Raw genomic sequence first — 24,070 nt, 5'->3', positions numbered from 1 at the left:
TTGGGGTTTCTTTTATTTATCCTAAAGGGTTGTTCAGGGTTGGAGGATTTATACTGACAACTTTACATACCAAGGCTCATGTCGGCGTGCAGGTTCACACCCTGGATCTTCTTGCTGCTTGCTTGCTTTGGAGCACCTATATGGAAAGTATCTGGCTTAAATCACATTTAAGAGGACAGCTATTCTCAGTTGACTGCAGTTAGACTACAGATGAGTACATTTGTCAAGTCACATTCATAGAAACACTCTTTGAGTTTGAAAATTCTCTGCATTGATGTTGGAGATTGATCATTGTGTTTCTATGGTTACCGAGGCTATGAGAACAAGATCTTATGCGTATTATCCAGAAATAAAATGCTTTGTCACGCAAGCAGGTAGGTACAGACAATTTGAAGTTGTGTTAGAATGGGCTCAATATGAAATCTGTTTTGCACCGGATATAAAAAAAAATAACGTTTCATTTGTCAGGTATCCAACTTTAGTCTTCGTGCCTGTTGACCTCTGAGAAGTATGAGAATAACAGAAGAGATGTGAGAATGGTAAGAGGTTTTTGACATTCTGTCTTTCACCTTCTTCACTTTTGTTGAGACCATCTCTACACACACCACTGAGTGCAGGACCAGTTAATAGCAATAATAATCCTGAACACAGGCATCTTGGGGTCATACTTTCCCAGTCATTCTTCGTTAAAGCCACTTTAATGCTATTATTTCAGTGTTATATTATTCTGCCTTTGAATTATTGTTTAATTATTCTGATCAATATGGATAAAGAGCATGTACAGTAAAATATTTGCAAACAGGTTATTCCTGATTGAACAAATTATGGAGATTTTGCTGTACATTTATAAATATATTTTCACTTATTTTCACAATTGAGCTGAGAATTAGTTTTTTCTTTTGGTAGTTTCAGTCCTGTAACAGTTATGCTGATACAGATAAAAAAAAAAATGTGTGGGTGTGAGTAAACTAGCGAGTGAGTCATCTTACCACAAAACAATCTTTGGTTTCCTTCCCCTCTAGCCATTTACGTCGTACGCCATGACGTCAGGACGGGGAGGGAGGGAGTACGGCGGCGGGGTGGATGGCACTTTAGAGGAGGGGTGCTGCTGTCGCCGTACGTCCGTGTCAGCCCCAACAGTTTGCTGTCACCCGTGTAAGTGTGAAATATGTTTTTAGTTTAGTTTTTGGTGTTGTTTTTCCGTCAGTGTGTCATGTGTGTGTGGAGTCTCTGTTAGACTGTCCGCGTAGATGTTTCATCGCAGCAGCTCAGTCTGTACGATGACACTAACGGGACTGTCAACCTGAGTCCGTTAACACACACACTCCTCTGGCAATGAAATAACATTTTACACAACTCACGTTGTAAGTTTATTTGTTATTACGTTATTTCTGAACGTTGTGTGTTAGCCAAGAGGGATTTTGGTGGCGTTATCTTTCGTAACTGTCGCTATATTTCATGCCCCGTGCTGTCATAACAGAGTTATTGCGCGCATTTGTTTTAAGCTACTTTAACAAGAAGATAATTAAAAATGTCGTAAGATGTTGTCATTTGGTACAACAGCTTGGTTGTTTGTCTTGAGTCGTAGAAAATAACGAAAACAAAGTTAACATTGATAGCTTGTTAAGGAAAGTCAAGAGTCGTGGGTGGTAAATTGAAATAATGCTGTCATATTTGTGTGTCTGTGTATCTTATCATCTTGCTCTGTCAGTTGGACAAGTTTTAATAAAGCCTCAGTGCTTCCTGCTCTCTGCTGGCTCCTTATGCAGTGTGACGGACTAAAGACATTTCACGGTGTGATAAGGATGGATATCTGTAGTGTCATTTCATCTGAAGCCTAGTATTCTTCACAGAGGAGCAGCATGTTATTATCTGTGTCTAGGAGACAGACACACACACACACACACACACTAAACAGACGTGCAGCCAGGCAGCCAGACACAGAGATGTGCCAAGGAAGCATTTACTGGATTACAGTTTTCATCTCACTTTTTTCTGTGTGTGTGTGTTTTTTTTGTTATAGACCTGTGGGCCAACCTGATGTAGCAGGTTGTCATCTCCTTTGCAATGAAGGAAATCCACTCTGGCAGCATCATTACAATGGACTGAAGGTTTGTTTTCATCCACTCACTCTTTTCTTCGTCCGTTCTGATAACCGTTTCCATCTTTGTGGAGATGTAGATGAGTGTTTGAGGGTTCCTTTATGACATGATGTATCACACTATCTGTTAAGTATTTTCTGCTAAGTGGCTGAGAGCTTGGCTGCCCCTTCAGGGCACAGCTAACACAGCCATTCATATCTCACTCGGGTGGTCAGACCACCATGATGACGCTTCGCCCGTCCTCCTCCTCCTCCTCCTCCCCCTCCTCTTTCCCCGCTGCACTCACGTTGTGCCTTCCCTGTTGTGAGCCGAGCTTAGAATTGAGAGTCATTGTATGAGTGTAATGTGTTTGTGTATATGTATATTTAAGCGCAACGCTTACACAACACAACTCAGTGCCTTCTAAAGATGGAGCGTCCTTTCTCCTCTTGATTTAATGTAACGCATCCATCAGCAAAGGATATGGCGACGACGTGCTTATAGAACTGAGATGACAAGATGAACACAGTTTGTGGTTTTCTCTGTCGGAGGGGTTGATTAAGTGCCAATAAGTACACAGAAAGCCTGCATATCTTACAACGGAGCTCTTTACATTTGTGTAAATTGTTTCTCTAACTGGTATACAAGTTATGCTCTTTTTTATCTGCATTTTTAAAGATATTTCTTCAGGGTATATATTTGTCCTTATACGCCAAACTTCTGAATATTAGTGCTTAAATGGGTCACTAAATTGCCTAAAGTGTGTAAGGATATAGAAAGCATGGTGTACATTTTTTGTTTTTTATGTATACCATCCAAAACAGCCCCCTTCATCCATCCATGCCCTTACCAAACCTTTAATGTAGTGGCAAGTTGTGAAGTCTAGACTTCCCTGCCCCCAGTTAATATCTACTTTTCCTGGTAGATATGCAGCTAAAGTTGCTTTCTAAGTCTGAGAATACCAACGTAATTTCTTTGTAATGCTGGCAACAGTGGTGCATTGACAGTAAAACCTCTTATGACAAAAATGTCTCCCATAAGTTATGGGTTGGCATTAGAGCTTTCATCCATCTGGCTGTCTCCAGACCTCTAAAGAAAGGTACCTAGGTGTCATTATTATCAGGTAGCCAAACTACCCCAACATGTTCCTCCCTGTTGTGTCAGGCAGCAGCTGAGAAGCATACTCCAAAGAGTTATGTTCAGCATGTTTGGCAGTGGTACAGTACTTCCAGCAATGCAGTGGAGAGCTGGTGAGTGATCATGTATTTGTTAGGATGCTAGTATTGGTGAGCTGGACAGTACTGGGGTATGTGACATGGGTGGCATGTGACTAAGACTGCAACTACAGTTATCTTAATTCTATAATCTATTAAGTAAAAAAAACCTAAATGATTGATTATGAAATTTTTTTTTTGCCTGTCTGAGAAAGGTTCATGTATGCTAGAGATGAAACTTAACAGTGTTTGCCCCATCATCTAATGTTGGTTCTGTAAAGTTGTGGTTTGCAGCTTTAGGTTCTTTGTCCCTTTTAGCTAAACTGATGCAGCAAAAATGATTAGTAAAGGATTCAAAGGGATTCAGATAATCCTCCATACAATCTCAGCATCGTTCAGGCAATGATTTGTCTTCAATCTCTCAGTCACAGGTCCATCCACAGCTAGAGACAATGTGTTGCATTTGAGTGAGGAGAGATTCTTTTTTTCTCTCCCTTTCTTTTTCACACTCTCTGACACCCTCTCTCTCTCACCTTCTACCTCCTCCTGCGGGGATTTGCTGTTTGAAAGCCCACAGGGTAGCAGAGGTGTCATAGTGCAGCTTAATTTAGATGTTACAAGCATCTCTCCTCTCCACCATATGTTCAGTTCAGCTTCCAACATCATATACGAATAAAAAAGTTTATCTGTACCATCTTTGCCATTAATCCTGGAGGACTGAGGAGGCTGTGGACATATTGGGTTTTCCAGACTCCCACACTTGCGCAGTGAAGGTGAAATTCCTCAATAAAGCCTGTGGTTTCTGGTGGCAACGAACGGCCCGCTTCCCTCTGATCCCTTCCTGTTTGAAGACAGAGGCAGTAAAGAGGCAGGGGTCACACTGCATCACAAGAGTTTAAAAACAGGGGCCTTGTTGTTATGTAGGTATGTTATCCTAATATGAGGCTTCAACAATCTGCAATAGACAAAGCGCATCAAGTTATTTCTCTCAGTTTTAAAATGTGCAAGAAATAATATTACTATAGCCTCATCATAGTATTAATTAACTTTTGCCTAATTCCCTTTGTCCAGAGTCATTTTGGTTTGTTTGCATCTGAATGTATTCAGATAATGGACATCATATGTTACATACATATTGATGTTTGGAGATCAGGAGGAATATTATCTCACAGCTTAAATCTAATAGTGTTGATCCACAGGCTAGTATGTGCTGGGCCCAATATCATGCTCGGAGAAGAAGTTGCAGGTCCAGAGCTTGGACGTGCTGATCCCAAATAAATCCCCCTAGTGTGCTGTAGGGGTGTCTGGTTACCTGAGCTCAGAGAGCTATTTAAATAGATAACTATGTCGATGATTTATATCTGACTGCCCAAAGTTGTTCTCACCTGCTGGCACCAAAAAAAAATAGTCAGGTGGCCCCTAAGGCCTGACATCTGGCACGTTTCTACCTGTAGCTGTGCAAACTGTGCATTGACCCTGACACTCAGTCTCTTTCCAATTTATTATGGCTGAATGCCTTTAACACAATCTTTGGTATGAGATTTCAGCTGGTGTGTAGGTGGTTTCCAGTCTGTTGACACTTCATGATGCTCCGCCAGAGCTGGTGGAATATGAGCTACAGTAAGTTGGCCAAGTCGGAGGCCTGACTGCTGTCAAACACCCGTCAGGTTAGCAAGCGAAGGACACTTTTAAAGAGCTTTCAATTTTTTTCATACTCTACTAATTTCTCTTTGTGTGTCCACTGTAAACCCATCATAATACCATCATCTGTCATTCTATTGCAGTAAGTAAATGAGATCTTCACTGTCTTCAATGGATGGACACCTTCAGTCAGCCCTGAGTGGTGGTGTGGTTGTAGTCCACATGAACTCATAACAGTGTGTTACTAATAATTTATTTAGCAGGACACTTGTCATGATGTTGAGTACAGATGCAGTGGTGTCCCTTACACAAAGCTCTCCCTCTAAACATTATGCTAGCTTGTAATGTTTAACATACACCCTCCCTCATGATGACTCACAGCTGGTCTACAGTTATCTGTCATGTCAGCTGCTGCCTAGGTTTGTTGACTGCCCAACACTGCTGCACAATCCCTATTATACTTCAGAGATAAAGAATATTTAATATTTATAGCCCATGAAAGCCCAACTTGACAGGTACCTTGTTTTTGATACTTTATTTTTGTAGCTTCGCTATTCAAGCTCCGTAGCTCCTCTTAGGGGATTTAGATTTTATTTCTTTACATATATAAAACATTACCAGTTCAAATGGACTGTAGAGGAAGAATCAAGATGCTGACATATGGTCTCTTGTTAAAATCTGATATATTAGACGTCCACGCTGGGAGAGTTTGCTCTATGCGATATGACAATGAGTGAACAGATACCAGGTGTGAATCAGTCTTTTTAGTAATAGTCTTCTTGGCTGCTGTACAGGCAGTCAAGAAGTCTGTGGTGTCATAAACCAAACACAGATGTGTTTGTGTTTAATAGGAGTGAGGGATTTCCTATCTTCTGGTTTGTCCTGTTCCTGGAAAGCATCCTTTGGCATTAGGCTTTGCCTCTGTGGGTTTCACCTTGCACAATAGGGCGCTGTGCCTGCCAGACTCAGGGAACTACCTGCTGTACTCCTCCCTATTCAGACACATTCTATGGGCCCGGGTGAACCTGACACAGCCAGGCAAACCACGTGTAGACTGTTGGATGTCTTTGATCCGGTCTGGCCTCTCTCTCGGCTTCTGTAACCCTCAGTCTTTTTTTTTTTCGCGCTCACTTACACACTGTGTGATACAAAGAGCTGTGTCTCTTATCACACTTTGTGCAGTATGCTGAAGTCATCTCCTTCACTGTTACAGCTGACACAACTGTGCTATTCAATGCCTCCCAGGCCGACTCACACACACAGACCAGACACACACACACGTAAATACAATAACGATTGTTCCTGTTTCCTGGCCATGCTGTCATTATGCAGCTGCTGTATGAGATATGGTCCAGTTTCCATTGGACAAAGACAAAACACACACAAACACCTATGCACATTTAACACACTATATAATTCCGGTTATCTCTTTTTCTCTCTCTCCTTTTCCGTCTCTGTCTGATACAGAGACATGCACACATGTTCATGCATGCACTCAAACACAAACGTCACTGACAGAATTCTCTGGCCTAATTCCCCTCTTATTGATGTGTGTCTGTCAGTGAAAGAGGCACAGCACAAAGAGCAGCAATGAGCCTGTATGTGTAGCTCAGAGGGAACAAAGAGCAGTCTATTCTACGCCAGCTCTCAGACTCTCCTGGAAACACTGCCATGGCTTGTTTAAGCTATAGCCATATTTTGAGTATGTTCAGCAATAAACAACAACATGGCTGCTTCTGTGCCAGAGAGTACAGGCCAGATTGTACTCTAATTTGGGTCAGTCATGCACAGTTGCTGTTTTTACTGTAAGAGTAGAATGTAATAGAAACGAAAAAAGCAGTGATTGGGTTATTGTGGGTTATTGTGACAGACAGTAACTTCCTAAAGAAACATTTGCTTACAAAAAATACACAACTTACATGAAGTTGTGCTGATACATAGTTCAACTCGAGCTCTGCTTTGTTGCCAGTTGTCTGCCATATGATTTCATTTTTTGTCATTAGGGGGCTTAATCCCCTTTTTAAATAATCACCTATTGTCTTCTTTGTTTAATAATCATAATGGATGTGAATCTAGAGCATCTAGAGGTGCCACGTCTTTGTGAACTTTATGCCTGAATGAAGCCAGAGCTGTTTTTTTTTTTAAACAAAAAAACAAAACAAAACAAAATATGTTGTAGATGCTGATAAATGAAGCAGAGACATCAGAAAGTTAATTAATTCATGTTTTTTAAGCATTTATTACAAAATCCCTATGCTGATTTTTGGTACTATCCATGTTCACATTCAATAATGTTGGTGTGAGCTGACCAGAAATCTATACAGAGATTTCTCTCCGTCGCTGAGAAAATGACAACTGGCAGTGAGTGTGTGTGTGTCCAGACAGAGTTCCAGAGAGGCAGCTTTCCGTGTGGTCATTTGTCATTTACCTTTGACAGCATTGTGAAATTTCGAGGGAACGTGCTGACTCACAGAGGCTGTCGACCCTGACTGTCACTGACACACTTAATGAGTTGATAATTCAAATCAGTTTTCCTGGAGGACAAAGCCTAAATACAAATGCACCCTTTCAGGGGGTTTATGTTGAAAAAGTACAATTTAGATAAAAAAATGACAGCACTTGAAATATCTTTTGTCTTATTATTAGAAAATACTGATCTCTTCACACTTACATTTCAAAAATACTTTTTGAATTCACTTTCACTGGCAGATGAATACTAGATGGGACACCTGTGCTGTATTTTAGTACCGGTTTGTTGATATTTTGTCAGGACAGTATAATGTCATGAAGTGAAATACTTGAGGTTAGAACTGGACAATTGTCATCAGAGATCAGAGATCTGATAGTGGGTCTGGTTGTGTCATGATTTCATTAATGAGGATCACCAAGACTTGCTTAAAGTGAAGACACAAGTTTGACAATAAAGTGTTGTCCTCTAAGGACTGCTGAAAGAGGATTTAGTTTGAATATAAAACCACAGGCAATCAAGAAAACATCCAATCCAATGTTGGGATCAGCCTGGGGATGAAGGAGGGGATTTACCGACACAGAGGGAGGGTGGGTACCGGGGTCAGGACAGGACTTCAGGTTCAGCTTCAGCTTCAGGACAGGATTAACTTTGGTTTACCCCTCCACTCACCAGCACTAAAATAACAGCTCCGTGCTCCGTCGTGGTGAATCACACTTCACTGTCAGTTACTGTTTCAGTGCTTTGTGCATGCTTGCATGTATCCATAATCATGTATGCATGTACACTTGATTAGGTTACATGTTTATGTGTGACTAGCCACCTTATATGAGGAACTGCTTATTTGAGAGAGGAGAAAAAACTAGTATTAACATAAAAATCAATAGGCCGTATAAAATATTGCCATATATTATATTATTTTCATGCATCACAATGAATAAAAAGCAAAAATGGAATGAGGAGTAGCTTACCTGTAATCAGGTTGTGGTAGAAGCAGGCTAAGTAATATATTCCAGATGTCTAATCAACAACGTTTTCTGGTTCATCCTCTGGGATCCTACAATTTTTCTTGGCCCAGTGAGATACATAATCTACCCAGCCCAGTAAACCTCCAATGGGAGGTTTCCAAGGAGGCATCCTGATCAGAAGCTCAACTGACTCCTTTTGAGTCTACATCACTGCTGACGCCACACCAATCCACCCGTCTATCTCCCCCTATATTTTAATGTCACTTATAAAAAGATCCTGTGATACTTTGACTTTTTCATTTAGGCAAGAACTCATCCCAACCTCAGGAAAGCAATTCACTATCTTCTAGTAATCATCAAGGCCACAGACTTGGATGTTTGGACTCTTATCTCTTCTATTTAACACTCTAATGCAGTCTGCCCTAATCTGTGCTGGAAATGACAGCCTGATGAAGCTTTGTCAGCATGCAAAGAGTAGCAAATACTTATGTCCCAAAACTGGACACTTGCTGTATCTTTACCTGTCCATAAGCATCATAAACACAATCAGCAACAAAGGCTTGGAGCAACTGAAACTATTCTTATTGGCATAAACAAAAGGGTTAATAGAAGAATGCTTGATTGTTGAAGGCAGCAGCCATGTAGCTGGTGACTAAAATAAACTCCAAATGTCTTTCTCTCTCAGTCAAAAATCACATTTAAGTAATTGGCACCACCATAGTTAGAGAAAGGATCACTCTCAGACTACTCACACTACCAGATTTATAATCAGCTTGTACTGAAAGAGCTGCTGTGTGAATGTGACCATGTCCATAAATGTTCCTTTTCTTGGCAGTGACAGTATGGTTAAAAAGAAAAGCATCATGCTACCTTCATGTCACGCTCATCCCCTTTCTCTGTTGTGAAATGTCTGTAAATCTGTAAACATGTGTGCGTGTCTGTCCTACTTCTGTATGACTTGATATTGCAGCTGAAGGAATATAGTTTGAGTTTGTAACTCTCCCTCCCAGGGCTCAGAATGTTCTTGCCTAGCTTGTTTTGATGCCCTCGATGGGAGCAGCCATTGATGCTACAGGGAGGCTCCGGCTGACTGCCTGTCTCTCTAGGTCCAGCTATGAGGTGATCACTGTTCCACCAATAAGGTTGCTTCTTGAGGAAGACAGCTCTCATTTAACGTTAGGTGTCTACTGTGCTTCGTTTTTTTACTGATTTAAATTCAGCACGACTGTGTTCAAGGCTGCTGGAGGAAATTGTGTACTTTGTGTGAATGCCACACTGCTGCTTAAACCTTTGTCTCTTGATACCATGACAGGATGAGTAAAGGATGCCTGTGGGAATAATAAATGAGGTCCTGAAGGAATACACACACACATACAAACATACAAAAAGTGATGCCTTGAATGTTCTCTATATGCCCTACATCTTCACATTTAAATTGACCTTCGATTGGAATCAGAAAATATTGATTAAAGTTTTAAATGATGATTAGTTGTTCCTTCTTTGTTCATTTCCCTCTCAGGTAATGCAGACGAGTCACACTAGGATGACAGTTGGGCTGATGGTAGGTGGGTTTTTCTTCTAATGTCAGTCGTCTTTTTTCTCTCTTTACTTATCTTCACCACATCCTTTTTTGCTAATTCATTTCTGACTGCAACTGTGCAATCCTTCTATCATATTGACTTCCCTGGCTTACCCTGTGTTCCTTGATGTATTTAATAGTAAGACATTTATTTAACTAATTTTACTTGATACAAAGGGTCACAAGCGGGTGTGACAACTTTGTATCATTGTAACTTTGTAACAAAACATTTCACCCTCTCACAATCCATCTCCTCTCTCTCTGTGTTAGACCTGCATGGCTACTTGTTCCTGAATCAAAGATGCATGCTCCCTCTTTGGATCCATCCCTCTGCCCTCCAATGACCTGATCATCACTCCATCAGACAATCCCATCTCCACTTTTCTGTAGTCTGTTTTCTATAGTCTTTTCTCCAGCAGTCATTGACTAGTCTGACCTCCTCACTAAAAAAGAGAGTTAGCAGACTATTTCATTAGACATATCGTCATTGAGGTGTCAGCAGGACCATATGCAGCAGGAGGACGACAGTCAAAGGGAGTCAGAGGGAATGGGCCCCAGTTCAGGAGTGGCGGGGGTGTCAGTAGGCCCAGGGTTGAAGAGGGCCTCATCTCAGTCAGAGCACTCTTCCTTTAGTAAGATGAGCCAGAACGCCAGGGAAAGCATGGGGGTTTTTGGCCAGGGCTTGAAACAGCTGTTCCAGCAGCAGCGTAAACGCCTTTCCCTCTCTCGCTCTACCATTACCTCCTCATCATCCTCCTCGTCCTCCTCTGTGGTGTCAGCAGGTGGCACCTCTCCCCCCGAGGACACCTCGGGCTCTTGCTGTCCTGACTCTGACCGCCTCTATGCTCCTGTGGTTACTTCTGCAGCTGGCCAGGGCTCAGCCGCTGTGGGCATGATGAGGCGTGGGACCAGCCTGCAGAGCCGGCGCAGTAAGGGGTCTGGGTCGGGATCCTTAAGTGGAGATCGTGATCCTCTCCTGAAAGGTAGCCCCCAGGCCCCACATCGCCGCTACACCCACGACCCACAGCAGCATACCAGCCGCCCTCGCTCCTCCTCCACCACTGATACCACACCCAGCAGCCCTGCCCATGGATACGCTGGTAATGACGTGGTGCTGTCACCAGGGTACCAGTCTACAGAGGAGACGGACAGGGTGAGTGACAACAGCCATTAATCTTCATCACTACACAGGTTGTCTGATGTGTCACCTTTTACTCGTGTCAGGTGTTGGTTTTTAGTGAACTGTCAATCAAAAGCTAAAGTTTACCTTGCTGCTGATGTATAATTTCCCGTTTCAGGTGTGGGTGCCCTCTGTCAAAACTGCTGTCTGGTTTTGCCCAAAGTAGCGTTAAAGTTAAGTTAGTTATTTCCAAAATAGCATTGATCCAAGCTTATCTACCAACAAATAAAACACATTCACATGCACCACCTTTGGTAGTGCAGACTACAGTTAGTTCTGTCTGCCACAAGAGGTCGCTGTCAGATCAGCTAACCTGCTGTGAACACTGCTGGGCTTGGTTCACATGTTTGCATTACGGGTTATGTGTTGTGGACTGGACAGATCCTTGGTTTGTAGAATAAGCTGTGATGCTGAGGGTCAAACTTGTGGTGGCTAATATCTCTAGACTAAGGGGTGTTGATATGCATATTAAAAACAGTGAGCTAAACTTAATTAAGTCTGCCACCCTATTGTCAGTACAACCAAGTATCCTTGAGTCCTGTGCCAATGACCTCACCTGGGATGACAGAGCAGAGCTGAGAGCCAGACATCTGTGCTCCATTAGTCTTGCTATTGTGATAGACGACCATCAACCTTTCTGTGGTCTGTTGATCGCCCTTCACAAAGATTATAACCTGTCTCTCTCATCCCTGGCTAACATCACAACCCTGTCTCCTGCACAGCAACCCAGCAATGTCATTAAGGTTATTCAAGCAGTTGCCGTGGTTACCCTGAAACTTGCGGCAAGCCGCCTAGAACTACGCCCTCCCAAGGTTGTCATAGTAACGGCGTGGTTGACCTTGTAGGTGTGTGACATCCTGCTGTAAGTGGAGGTTTCATAGTTTGCTTGTTTAAACATGTGTAATGTTTAGTGAATGATCAGTTTACCTTATTGATCCTCATTGATTCTTTCTTTCTTCCTTTCTTTCTTCTCTATACCTCTTCCTCTTTCTCAATATTTCTTCCTTGCTATTTTTCTTCCTTGGTCTTTTTCCCCTCCCTGTCCCCCTCCCTTGGTCCCTGGAGAGAATTAATATAGACAGTCAGCTGGTCCCTTCTCCTCTCCCATCTCCCCCCTCCTCCCTCTCATTCTGTACTACCACCTCCTCCTCACCCCACCCTTCGCCTCACTGACAGGAAGCAGGAGGCAACCTTGCCTTGTCCTAGATGAGTGAGAGCTGAGCACTGGCTGTGTGTGAATGTGTCAGAAGAGGATGTAGAGGGGTGTGTATGTTTGAATGTAGGACTTTCATTTCATTTGTGTGTCTTCATTGACAATCATTTTGGCATTGACAGCCATGTGGTATGAGCATTTTGTGTGAGTGGCTGTATTGTAAGAGAAAGACACAGCTCAGGGGATCACTTTGAATATGAGTAGAGGGCAACACAGCTGAGCTGTCTTTATCTCTTCTTGCTCTCCCTCCCTTTTTTCATCTCCCTCGTTTTTCCCTCTCTCTCCTCATTTGTGTTTGCATAGTAGACGAAAGCGGTGTGGGCTAGAAATGTGTGTGCACATGGTTGTTTGGAGAGAAGGGTAGTGTGTCTTTCGTGCACATGTGTGTATTTGTGTGTGTGTGTGTGTGAGTGAAAGTGGAGCATGTGAGGCAGTGTGTACTTTGGAGGGACATCAGCAGAGAGGAGTAGAACAGGGGATCCAGCTGTGGGTCCTTCAGTCAGTCAGTCAGGATGGTGCAGCGCTTCAGTCTTCGTAGACAGTACTCCAAGGTAAGCTTTAAACACAAACCTAAGAGTCATTTAAACACTATCTCTGTCTTGCCATTTTCAGTGTCTTTCTGCCTTTCTTTCATGCAGATCTCCAGCTATTTGCTGTGCCTAATTAGTGCATTAACTACTCTTATTCAAAATTAAAGTAATAATGATAAAATTGGTGCTGTTGTAGGAATGTTGTGCAATGAAAAAGCATAGCTGGCAGACTTCAGTTCAGTCCATACAGTAAGTGAGTGGCCCATCTTTGCACTTTATCTCAACTCTGTTAAACAGTAACCCATGCTACCACAGTAAAAGCAGGAGCCTATAAGATCATTAGGGGGCATCATGAAAGTATGTAATGACTGGGAAACATGATGCTTGTTTATTACTGATGAGGGAGCGTTTTTTAACACACTTGACTCCACAGTTGTCTGTCGATTTGATATATCTATCCCCTGATGGTGGTGCTGTAAAAGAAAAGCATTAGGTCTGTTAAAGGCTTGCTGTTCTGCAGCTGGTGCTCTGCCTGTGGGATTAATTACAATTAGCTGCTAATTAATTGATTGACTATAGCCTCCCTGTTCATTATTTAACTTTGTGTCCATGTGGCCTGATGCATTAACATGTATGGCATCACATGCACATGGCAGACTCTCACTTTCAGGCAAGAAGGACAGAATTCAGTCTTTCCTTTTCTATCTGTTCAGAAAGATGGAGATAAAGCAGGCATAAAAAGAAATAGAACATGTGAAGGGCTGCAAGGTGTAAAATGCTTACTGCCAGGAGTCAGGAAGGATGTTTAGGACAGGAGATGAAGGGGTACAGAGGAGTTCTGTATGGCTTTGCTGGGACGGTACTGAGATCAAATGAAACACAAGCCAAGCCTTGAGGCCTTGAAACTAGATTTCTATGTCTGAGAGACTGAGGAGTGTTTGGAGATCGTAACCCCCCTCCAGGGCCTGTCTGTGAATGTTGATCAAAAATGGGATGCTGGGAAATATTGGAAAGAAAGGGGGTTATGCAGGTGACCCTCTTTTCTTTCCCTCAAGCCAGATTTCCAATATGCCCATCTGCCTTCCTGCTCATCTTTTGTCTTTTATTGTCTAATACTGTATTTTGATTTCCCTCTCAGCAATTACATGCTCTGCTTTCCTATAGAATCCTTATCAAACTCAAAATAAAACATTTACTATTTGTAAAGACATCTAAAATGCAGTGGAGTAGGTATGCTGATGAGTGACTGAGTGTTTGTTATTATAAACTTGAAAAATCCAAATCCAATTTTTGAACAAGGGAAGAAGCAAGTCATCGCATGAGGCCAGCCCTATTATAGATAAACAATTGTGATTGGTATAATAGAGTTTCCACCTAGGGAAAGTGGCTATGAAGGGGAGTGATTTTAAACCCAATTGAAGTGTGTTTGTGTTTATTATCCTGCTTCAGTATCAGCAGGTATAGATTGTCTCTGCTGGAGTCCTTCTCACTTTTTAGGCTTTCCAGGACATCCTGGACTGTTGATATATCTCAGTCCAAGCATTTGGATTGGTTTCCCATTCTGGGAAATTGATCAAGTATGGTACTAGTCCTCTATTGACTGGAGTCTTGATATCATGGAAATAACAGAATAGTTCATTCTTATCCCCTGTGATGAAGGTTCTCTTCTCTCTCTCAGTGAACAAAGTACTTATCATCTGATGCTGTGGCCCCCATTGCCTGATTAAAATAAAACATGTCTTTCTCAAAGAAAATAGGAAATCCATGTTGGCTTGACTAAATTAATGTTTGCAAACCAGACACAGTTTTCCACACCCAAAAATATGTTGTCAAATGTCTTCCTTTGTACACTGTGCAGGCGTATTTGCACATAAAGTAACATGAAGTATTGCACATAAAGTAACATGAAATACACTGAAGTACAAGCAAATCAATATCTATTATTATTATTAATAATAATAACATGATTCCCACTTAATTGATTGAATATAGAACTCTGTCTCTTCACTGTTTCCAATGCCATGTTTTGTATGAGGTTAGTTTGTACTCTCAGATTTTAGCCACATATTAATAGAGTTAAAGGCAGCTGATAGTAACAAGTAGAATTCATACCAGAGTATGCATAGTAGATACGGATTTGGTCTCTGTTGCTGTTGTATTGTAAGAGAGCAGTAAGAAGCAGTGTCAGTGGGAGGAACCAAACATCACCTGGTCCCTTGAGGCTTGTTCTGTCCCTGCTAGTTTAACAACTTCATCACTGCGCTCTCATCGTCTCTCGCCTCCTCGGGCTATTGGCTGTGTGTTGATGAAAGCGTTTGTGACCTTTGCAGCAGGACACCGCTGCATGTTCTGCAACTATTTTTGTGACTTTGAGTTTTTGTGAAATCTGCAAAAGACAAGCATGAGCTATTGTTTTAACACTAATTGCATTTACATAGGCCAGGATTGCAGATGCATAATGATAGCTATCAATCCCTAACAAACAACTGCAGATTGCCTTCTGGTCCCAGTAAACACTGTCACAGAAGTGCACAATCACACCAGAGGATAATCAAACAGCTGAGTTTCGATTGACTTTCAGCAAAGACAGAGAGAGACAGCCATGGGGATGAGGAAGCTTGTGCTCTAATACCCTGGAGGTGATCTCTGTGTGTTTGCTGACTACCAGCCTGTAGAAATGGTGTGTGTGTGTGTGTGCTGCTAGTGCACTGCCATAGCTCTCTGCAGTTCACTGTTTGACATTCATCGTGCCTATGTAAAAAAAAATATGGAAGTGATGATTTTAATGATTATAGAAGAGAGACTGAAAAATATTTCTTCTTTAAATGTTCTTATTCTTACTTCCATGCCCTTTTCTCTTTTATCTATTCTGTAGTGATTTTCCATTCCTGCCTATTCTTCCTTATCCTCTGTCCCTTGCTTTTGTTCATCTTTGTCATGACGTGCACATATTGCCATGCCTACTTTTCTCAATAAGTCCCTTTTAAACCAGCAGCGATCTGTTTGTGTTGTAGTCGTTTTTGATTAAATATCATAGGTGTCTGTTTGACTGTCATTGATCACCAGAGCAAATACTGCTATCGACCGAGACTTAAAACAATAGGTGTCTGTAGCTCTACTGGAGCCATAACCTTATCTTGTGGAACACATCTAAAGTGGGTTGTGAGGTGGTTTTTAACAGTGCAGAGATCTTGGGTCTAATAGGAGAGAGTTCCAAAATGTAGGAGCTACAATCTGCTGGACACAGTCTTCCTCTGTTCCTAGCCTGAAGGACCAACCACAAAACTGCTGGTATATGTAAGTTGCTCTGTATAGGTCGCTGCCTGATATTGAAACACTTAATTACATACATTTTGAATGATGAGTAAATTTGATCTTAATTTAATCTGAATTGGTCCTAGATGAGATCTGAATAACTTGATGAGACCTTAATGTAGTGAAGTAAAACATTTTTGTAAATCTTACGTTATGCCCTTCAATGTCACCAAATGTAATGGTCTTGCCCCTGCTGGTTTCATGTTTGCATCACAAACTCTTAGATTAAAAATAATTTTTTATTGAGACCAACAGTCACCATTGGTTTGATTTGCTCCTGTTTCTATCAGCTAAAGCTGAACTTAGTCCACTGTTGCGATGGAGATGCTTACATCATATAAGCATTCTCTTCCTAATGTCTTAATTACCGGTTTCCTTTTCATTTGTCTTTCATATTGTCCAAAATGCTAAACTTCTGAACAAGTTATTCAGGTGTCATCTAAGATTTAGTCATCATTCATGATGAATAAATCTATTTATGTGATTAAGTCTTTCAGTATCAGGCAGCTACCTCTATAGTGCAACTTGTGTTTAAAATACCGCATGGTGCTGTGTTTGTAAGATCACCCATTAGTTTAATTACAGGATTTCTTGTCCTTCAGCATGTAGCAAAAGCATTTTCTTCCAAAAATGTTTTTTTAATGTATGTGCTTCACTTCTCACCTTTTACCTCCTCACTGTTTGTCCTACTTTATTTCTTAAAAACTGTTTTCCACTGGCTCCCCCTCTCCCTTCTCTGCTCTTCCTCTCATGTGTGTCCAGTGCTCAGACAGTGGAGCTGGTTGCCCATCTCCATGGTAACAGGGTGATGTTCAAAGAGGGCCAAATCGGCTTCACCCAGCTGAATGCTTGCAGGTTCACTGTCTGATCTCATTTCCACCTCATCAGCCTGTCTGTTGCAATAACAACCTCTTAGAGTAAGGGAAAATGTGTCTTCTAAAATTAAACTCCGACTCCTGACTTTGTTTTAAATACTGTTTGCTCTTAATATTGTGATTAAGCTTTCCCTTTCCCCATGCCTAAACTATAAAACAAATAATGGCACAATCTCATTTAGATTTAAGTGCTGAAGAGACAACACTATTTCCTGTTCTCACTTATTATGTTAAATCCTCTTAAAGACATACAGAAATAGTATTGATTTTACAGTAAAAGAAATCTTATAAATAGACCACAACTGGACTTCCACTTCAAAGAAATAGAGCTAAACATGGTAAATAGATCAAATGTAAACAGTTTGTTATACTGTGGATAATCTGGGGAGTTGAACTAGGCAAGCAATGTGTGTCTGTGTGCATGTGTGTGTTTGTGTGTGTCTGAACTCTCCACCCAAACTGTTTGTGTTCTCTTTGAAGCGTAGCACCAGACTGTTTAATTAGGCTGCTGAATATTCATGTCATCATACATATAGGCCAACGCCCTTATCCGGTACTGCTGGCTATTAGCATTCACAACACTACACACACGCACACTCATACTTAACACACATAACTGCTTCACAGTTAATTGAATTTTGTGTGAAATTCCAACAAGGCAGATGTGATGGTGTGACAAGGAGATTGAAAGATAAATATAGGTGTGTGTGTGTGGTTGGGTGGGTGGGTGTGTGTTTGTGACTGGTGGTGGTGTTCAGCAGGATGGATGGGAGTTATGGGGAAGGACAGAGGAAGATAAACCTGTGAGGTTGAGGTCATTTTTCCTTCTCAGTCTGTTTTATAAGCTTCTAATCTGGGTCTGAATAAGGAAGGAGTCTGCTGCTGCTCTTTGTATGTTTGCTGCTATAAATAGATAGATGCTGTACCAAGCTTATCATTTCACTTTCCAATGGTAATTTGAATTTATTAATATATGCCTTGTTTATTTATTTGTATGGATGAATTCATGTAGTCTGTGTATCAAACAACAATACCAGCTGAGTGATTGTTTTCAGGAAATGACTTTTGTCATGAATGAATGTTTTTTTGTTTGTTTGTGAGCATGAGGGTATGTGCATAATTGTGTACATGTCAGCAATGAGTCACTATGGGTCACCCTTGTTGTATTTATTTTTGGCCTGCAGCTGGGCCTTCCTCTTTGAGCTTGTGTGTTGTAAGTGTGACAGCGTGGGCATGCTCGTGTGCCTTTGTTGTTTTCACAGCCGCGCTGATCCTGCTGCATACTTGGCCATTAAGTGACTGAGGACATTCTGGTCAACCTTAACCTACATGTCTGTTCTTCAGACACTGTCCTCTTGCTAAATTTGTTTTTACTGTCTACGCCTTTGTCAGTATTGACTCTAAAAATGGCTCCCTATCTTGTGTTGACAAAGTAAACTACCGGGGAGCTTTCTTTAAAATATAGTGATATGTTTGGTTGTCCTCTCCTTACCCAGAGTGACCAGGAAATTGTTTTTAAAGGGAAATTGCTCATTCTAAGAGAGAGCGAGAGAGAGCAAGAGAGTCTGAAGAAAACAGACAGACTCAGACAGCCCATGATATGATCCCTGCCACTCCCTGCTCAGTTTATATCATTTGTGTGACTCTGATGAATTATGGATGAGACTATAGATCGCTGAGCTCAGCTCTGCTCCACTGACCCACTTAGAACACACATGCACAGACAATTCAAATCTGATCACAACCTCTAGAGAAATGTCATCATATTTTTCTCTTCAATGTCCAGAATGTTTCTCATTCTCATGTATGTCTGTCATTAGGAACCCAAGGAGTCTTCCCTTTTCTCACTGTTTGCCTGTCAGACATGTCTCAATGCTTTAAAATGACCTTGTTTAAGTGACAGTGAAGTTGCTGTTTGAACAAGATAATTTATTTAAACTCTCACTTAGGCATTTGTAGCACACTGATAAAAACACACATCGGATTATCACACATTAGCCACCTTTAGCTCCCACAGTCCCTTTTACTTTTTTTGTCATTATTTTCTTTCATTTTTGTCATTTGTATTTTTCTTTACAAATCTTCCTGTTTAGCTGGGCACCTGTGTGCCTTTATATGGCTTTTTGTGCTGTGTCTCTCAGTGGGATAAGTGATAGAAGAACAATGCAATAAAAAAATTAAAACAAACAACAAAACAAAACAATACAATGGGTTATTGACAGTAAACCTGTAAGGAAATGCTAGACAAGCAGAAACAGACAATTGCACACATGGGAGATGACACACGTCTCCTTTATGTTTTACCTCCCCCTGGTGGTGAAAACTTATATCCTAGTCATGAAACTCCTATTGACTGCAGTTGGATATTTTAGGTGGTTGTTATCTGATGTTTTCTTGTTTATTGGTTTGGTTTGGATCTCTAAAGATATATTTTAAGATATATATTATTTATTAAACCGGATACAAGTATAATTTAAAGAAATTGAAGCACAGGTGTAGGTAATATATTGATAATTGTGCCTATGACACATCTGCTTTTGATGCTATCTTTGTACAGTGCTGCAGTATTTCAATCTTAAAGTGTTTAGGCTGTTTTAATGGCATTTATATTGGTTGGAGCTCACGGTTCTACAAGGACTTTCTGTTTATGTCAACAGTGCTATGCTGAAACCTGTTCTTCTCTGATGTGTCAAATCAAATGTTTGTTGTGAAAAAGCTCCATTTCAGCCTAAAGAACCAGTGTGTTGTTAGTGACACAGATCAAACAGGAAAAAAAGCATGCACGCTTTGTAGAAGTCAGGCTCTCTCCATTGTTTCCACTTAAGATTAGATAACAGCTGTACAACAATGATGAGAACTCCCTATTAGCCAAATGTCACTCCTCATTATCTGTCCTGCTCTTATGAAATGCACTGCTTTCTATTGGCCTAATTCACACTGGAATGAACCAGTACTCAGACCCTGACCATCCAACTAGTTGGGGTAGTGCTAAGGTCAACACAGGGTCACGATGTGTGCAGTGTGAGAAAAGTAAGGAGAAGCCAGACCAAACAATCTTCCAGGCCCAAAAAACTTGGATTGTTTGTTCTAGATTCTTCATCTTCCTGCTTTTATGAATAGGCTGGCAGTGTGTTTGGGCCTGCATGCCGCCTCATGGTGCTCTGGGTATTGTGTAGCATCCAACCAGACCAACTCTGCACTTTTGGGCCAGTGCCCTTTCTGTTTTCCACGTTGCGTAACCAGGATGGGCTGAGTATAAACAGAAGCAGTGCCAACAAATACCAACCACCACCAATAGACAAACATTACGTCTCTTTATGTACCCACTTCACTTACACACGTTGCGTCCCTGCACGTATGCACACTGCTGCGGTGGACATGCACACTTTGTTTCACCCATGAACTGCTGCTTACACATATCACATATCATTACCTGCACAATCACACTCATACCTTTGATAGAGACAAAAAATAGTCAGATGAAAGGGATTGTAGACCAGACTAGATTATCTATTATGACTCCGGCTGGCACTGAATGTGACTGTGACCTATCATGTTTCCATGCTGCAATTTCTTTTTACTCTTTGGTCCATGTATAAACAAATACTAATGTCTGATATAGCAGCCCCACTCTACTGGAAGTAAAAATTAAGTAAGTGTCAGGTTACGTGAATTATTTTGAATTATCTGTTTCCACACAGGGTTGTTGTTGTTTGTATTTGTTTTCCTTCCTGTCTGGCTCTTGTAGATGCCAGTTTTGGACTTGGCTACTAAGATGTTTCACGCTCTCTGACCTTGCCAGTCATGAAGGCCCCTGTGTATAAAGTGCCCAATAGTTTATGTAACTGCTAATAGGGCCATTGATTATACTGAGGCATAAACTCAGGAGGTCTGGACAGGCAGAGATGGAAATGGGGCTTCTTTTTATGAGGGGGTAATTATTGTTCAAAAAGACCAGAGCCCCAAGTCATGGTTGTCTTCTCTTTTAGGCTTGAATTATCATCAGTGCGTGTGGACAAAGCTCTTGCTCTTCTGCCTTTACGTAACCTCTCACACCCCCAAACCATCAAAATTTCTAATCACATGGCAAGGACTATGGTGTTTGCACAGTACAATTAAGTTTTGGTTAATTCCTCACTTAGGGATATAAAAACGATTTGACTATAAAACATTGTTCCAGTTGTGCTACCAGATTAATAATCACATTGTTTGTTTTACTCTTTGTGTCTTTGTTACACTTACTCAGTCTTATCCTTCCTCCAAACCAGTCCAATTACATCAGAACCAGTCTCCTCCATGTCTCTTCTGGATCCTTCCAGAACTGTTTGGCTGCATAGCACAGCCCTGGCTTGAGTTCAGAATGAGGCTCTGTTTGCCGAATGACAATGAGTATTATGTATTATTATGTCTCTGTGCACTGGTGGTATAACATCTTCAGCCTGAGCATTGTCCATTCAAATTGAAAAGTTTATGACTTTAGATAAAAATCATCTGCCAGATGTAAAATGTATATTCTGTTACTGGTGCTTCAGATGGGAATTTGTTGCATGAATGTTGTAAGACTGCTCTGGAGTAGTCACGTATATGGTGATATATGTATTTCACTACTTAAGCAGGTCATGTCCCCTTAACACATGCAAAAAATGCAGTTGTGCAAGAAAGACAGAGATGTATTGTGATGTGATATATTCATAACATTGGGTCATTGTATTTTCTTGCTTGCCTGTTTTAAACCTATCAAATGAGATTAAACAGGAGCATCTATGCTTTTACTGACCCAGTTTACACAAATATTGTTGATATTCTCTGACATACATACATTTTATAACATTTCATTTGATTACAAAATGTATAGAGAATATATTTATATTGATAAAAGAAAGCATAAGCACAAAAAATAAAATTTCAATTTAAAAAATTAAATTTAGTTTTTGATATTCAGTTTGCTATTCTTTTAAAATTTCTGTATAAATTTAGTTAATTCAAGTCTATCATACATTTTGTGAAGTAATATGAAAGTAATGAACGTTCACTTTAACTGTCCTTTATTGGATTTAATTGTTGAAATATATTATTCTTCTGTTACAATCTCAGTTAACATAAATCTCTACCCATGTAAATGAAATGTAAGGTAAGCCACAGCTGCTCTTTTTCCTATTTTTGGGGCACTAATGAGGTAAAACTGCCCCGAGGCCAAGATGTCTCCTTTATTTCTTTTTGAGCATGTGTCACTTGTAAGGATGTGAATGCACCCCTGCTGTGGTTTTGTCATTGCGGAGCTGCTTTGCTATTTGGGGTATGTTATTTATGCCACTGGAGAATGTGTAAAGAAGTTGAGTCATCCTTAGAGATTGAGTGTTCCTTGACAGACAGGAGATGTTGAGGGCCACGTAGTACTCATTTAGAGACTCTGACTCTGGCTGGAATGACATGCATGTAATCTTCTCATCTCTGAAAAGGAGCTGGTAGTCAGAAGATCCACTGTGGGATTCCCCTAAGTGACTATGGATTGACACCTGTAAGAAGAAATATTTTGGTATGCATTACTTGTAGCACTAGCACATGTGTATTGACATATACTAAACTTATGACACATCTGCTTTTGATGTTATCTTTGTACAGTGCTGCAGTATTCCAATCTTAAAGTGTTTAGGCTGTTTTAATGGCATTTATGATGGTTGGAGCTCACGGTTCTACAAGGACTTTCTGTTTATGTCAACAGTGCTATGCTGAAACCATTTAATTAATTTTGTAATTTTGTAAATTGCTAGTTTGATACTAGCTACTACTTGAAAAAGTCTTATTAAGTTCTGAGGTCAAACTAAACACGTCACAGTTACATCTGAGCAAGTTGGGCCTTTTCTTATATAAGCAGCCTTTTCCCTAAATCCTACCCCCTCTCTCTCTCTCTCTCTCTCCCGGTCCCCTAACTCCTCCTGCTCTCTCATTAAAGCCTGTATTCATGCTATTTTCTCCCCCTCCCTCCTGTCAGTTTCTGCAAGTCTTTAGTAGCCCTTGTCCTGCCTTACCCTCTCTCCCCCCACCTTGCTTTTTCATCCTAATTGGTTTGTACATTGTTGAAAGTGATGGCTGAAAACACCAGGATTTTCTTGTTTGTAGAGGTATTTAGATATGAATTGATGGGGGGAAGATGATCAGACTGCTTAAAGGTATTTGTCACTCTAGTAGAAAGCTTTAGTTCCACCTGAAAATATTATCCAAACATAATTTTACGCATAAAAAAATACTGAAAATTCCATTATGAATAGTACCCTTACTCACAGTGCTGTTTTATGGTCAAGTTATACAGTAACACAATTACAGGCCACAGTCATGTGTACACACATATGCATAGTTCTGAATAGCAGCTTTATAATCATCATATGACTGTTTAATCTGTGTAATCTCAGTCTTTTCTTGGTTTAACCAAAACTGTCAACTGCTTTACATCTGTGCATTTCTGTTATACGAAATGTATATTGTATTGTATATGTTTAAAAAACAAGATTTTATTAAGATTTTATAATCTTATGTGTAATTGGTCAGAAGAAATTTTGGGTCCAACTCTGGCGGCTAAAGGTGATTCATTCCAGCATGATCACTCAGGAAAGTGATTGCCTCCGACAATCAAACTGTGTGATAATTGAAAGCAGGGAGTGGAAGATTTTTCTCCCTTTCTTTCTGCCTGAGCTAACCACTGTTTTGGAGCTGAACTGGCCTAGAAACTCCTACAGAAGAAAAGCCACCCCTCCCTCCATGAAGCTTTCTCACAACCCCGCTCTCCTTTGCTGCCTCTCTCGCTTCGTCTCCCTCTCAGTGACAGCTCCTGGTGGGCTCTTTTTTTTTCCTGTCTTCTCCCCCGCTCCCCTCACATCCGTTCTGTGGGTCTCTGCCTTTTTTCTCCCTCTGAGGATTTCATGGCCGATGGACTCTTTGAACACTTAGCTTCACAGTAAACTTTTCCTTCTTTTCTTCCTGCTTGCAACTAAGCTCACAAGTCTTCATTC

At 40.9% G+C, this 24,070-nt stretch overlaps 1 protein-coding gene across 7 annotated transcripts in view; it reads left to right on the top strand.

Moving 5' to 3' along the window:
• The first annotated feature begins 1,050 nt into the window (after positions 1-1,050).
• tmcc1a (transmembrane and coiled-coil domain family 1a) overlaps positions 1,051-24,070 on the top strand; it is a 34,379-nt gene continuing 11,359 nt past the window's right edge. The window contains exons 1-4 of one of the 7 annotated variants that reach the window (XM_028409106.1): positions 1,051-1,155; positions 2,024-2,111; positions 9,891-9,936; positions 10,817-11,103. In XM_028409106.1, the coding sequence (XP_028264907.1) occupies positions 9,894-9,936; positions 10,817-11,103 (330 nt within the window). In that variant the 5' untranslated portion in view covers positions 1,051-1,155; positions 2,024-2,111; positions 9,891-9,893. Of the gene's footprint in view, positions 1,156-2,023; positions 2,112-9,890; positions 9,937-10,220; positions 11,104-12,436; positions 12,895-24,070 lie in introns of those variants that run through there. The other 6 variants (XM_028409100.1, XM_028409101.1, XM_028409102.1 and 3 more) reach the window with 6 other exon arrangements.

Source organism: Parambassis ranga, chromosome 7, assembly GCF_900634625.1.
Source record: "Parambassis ranga chromosome 7, fParRan2.1, whole genome shotgun sequence".
Taxonomy (NCBI): domain Eukaryota; kingdom Metazoa; phylum Chordata; class Actinopteri; family Ambassidae; genus Parambassis; species Parambassis ranga.
The sequence above is the reverse complement of the archived record's forward strand: the minus strand, read 5'-3'. Positions and strand labels throughout refer to the sequence as shown.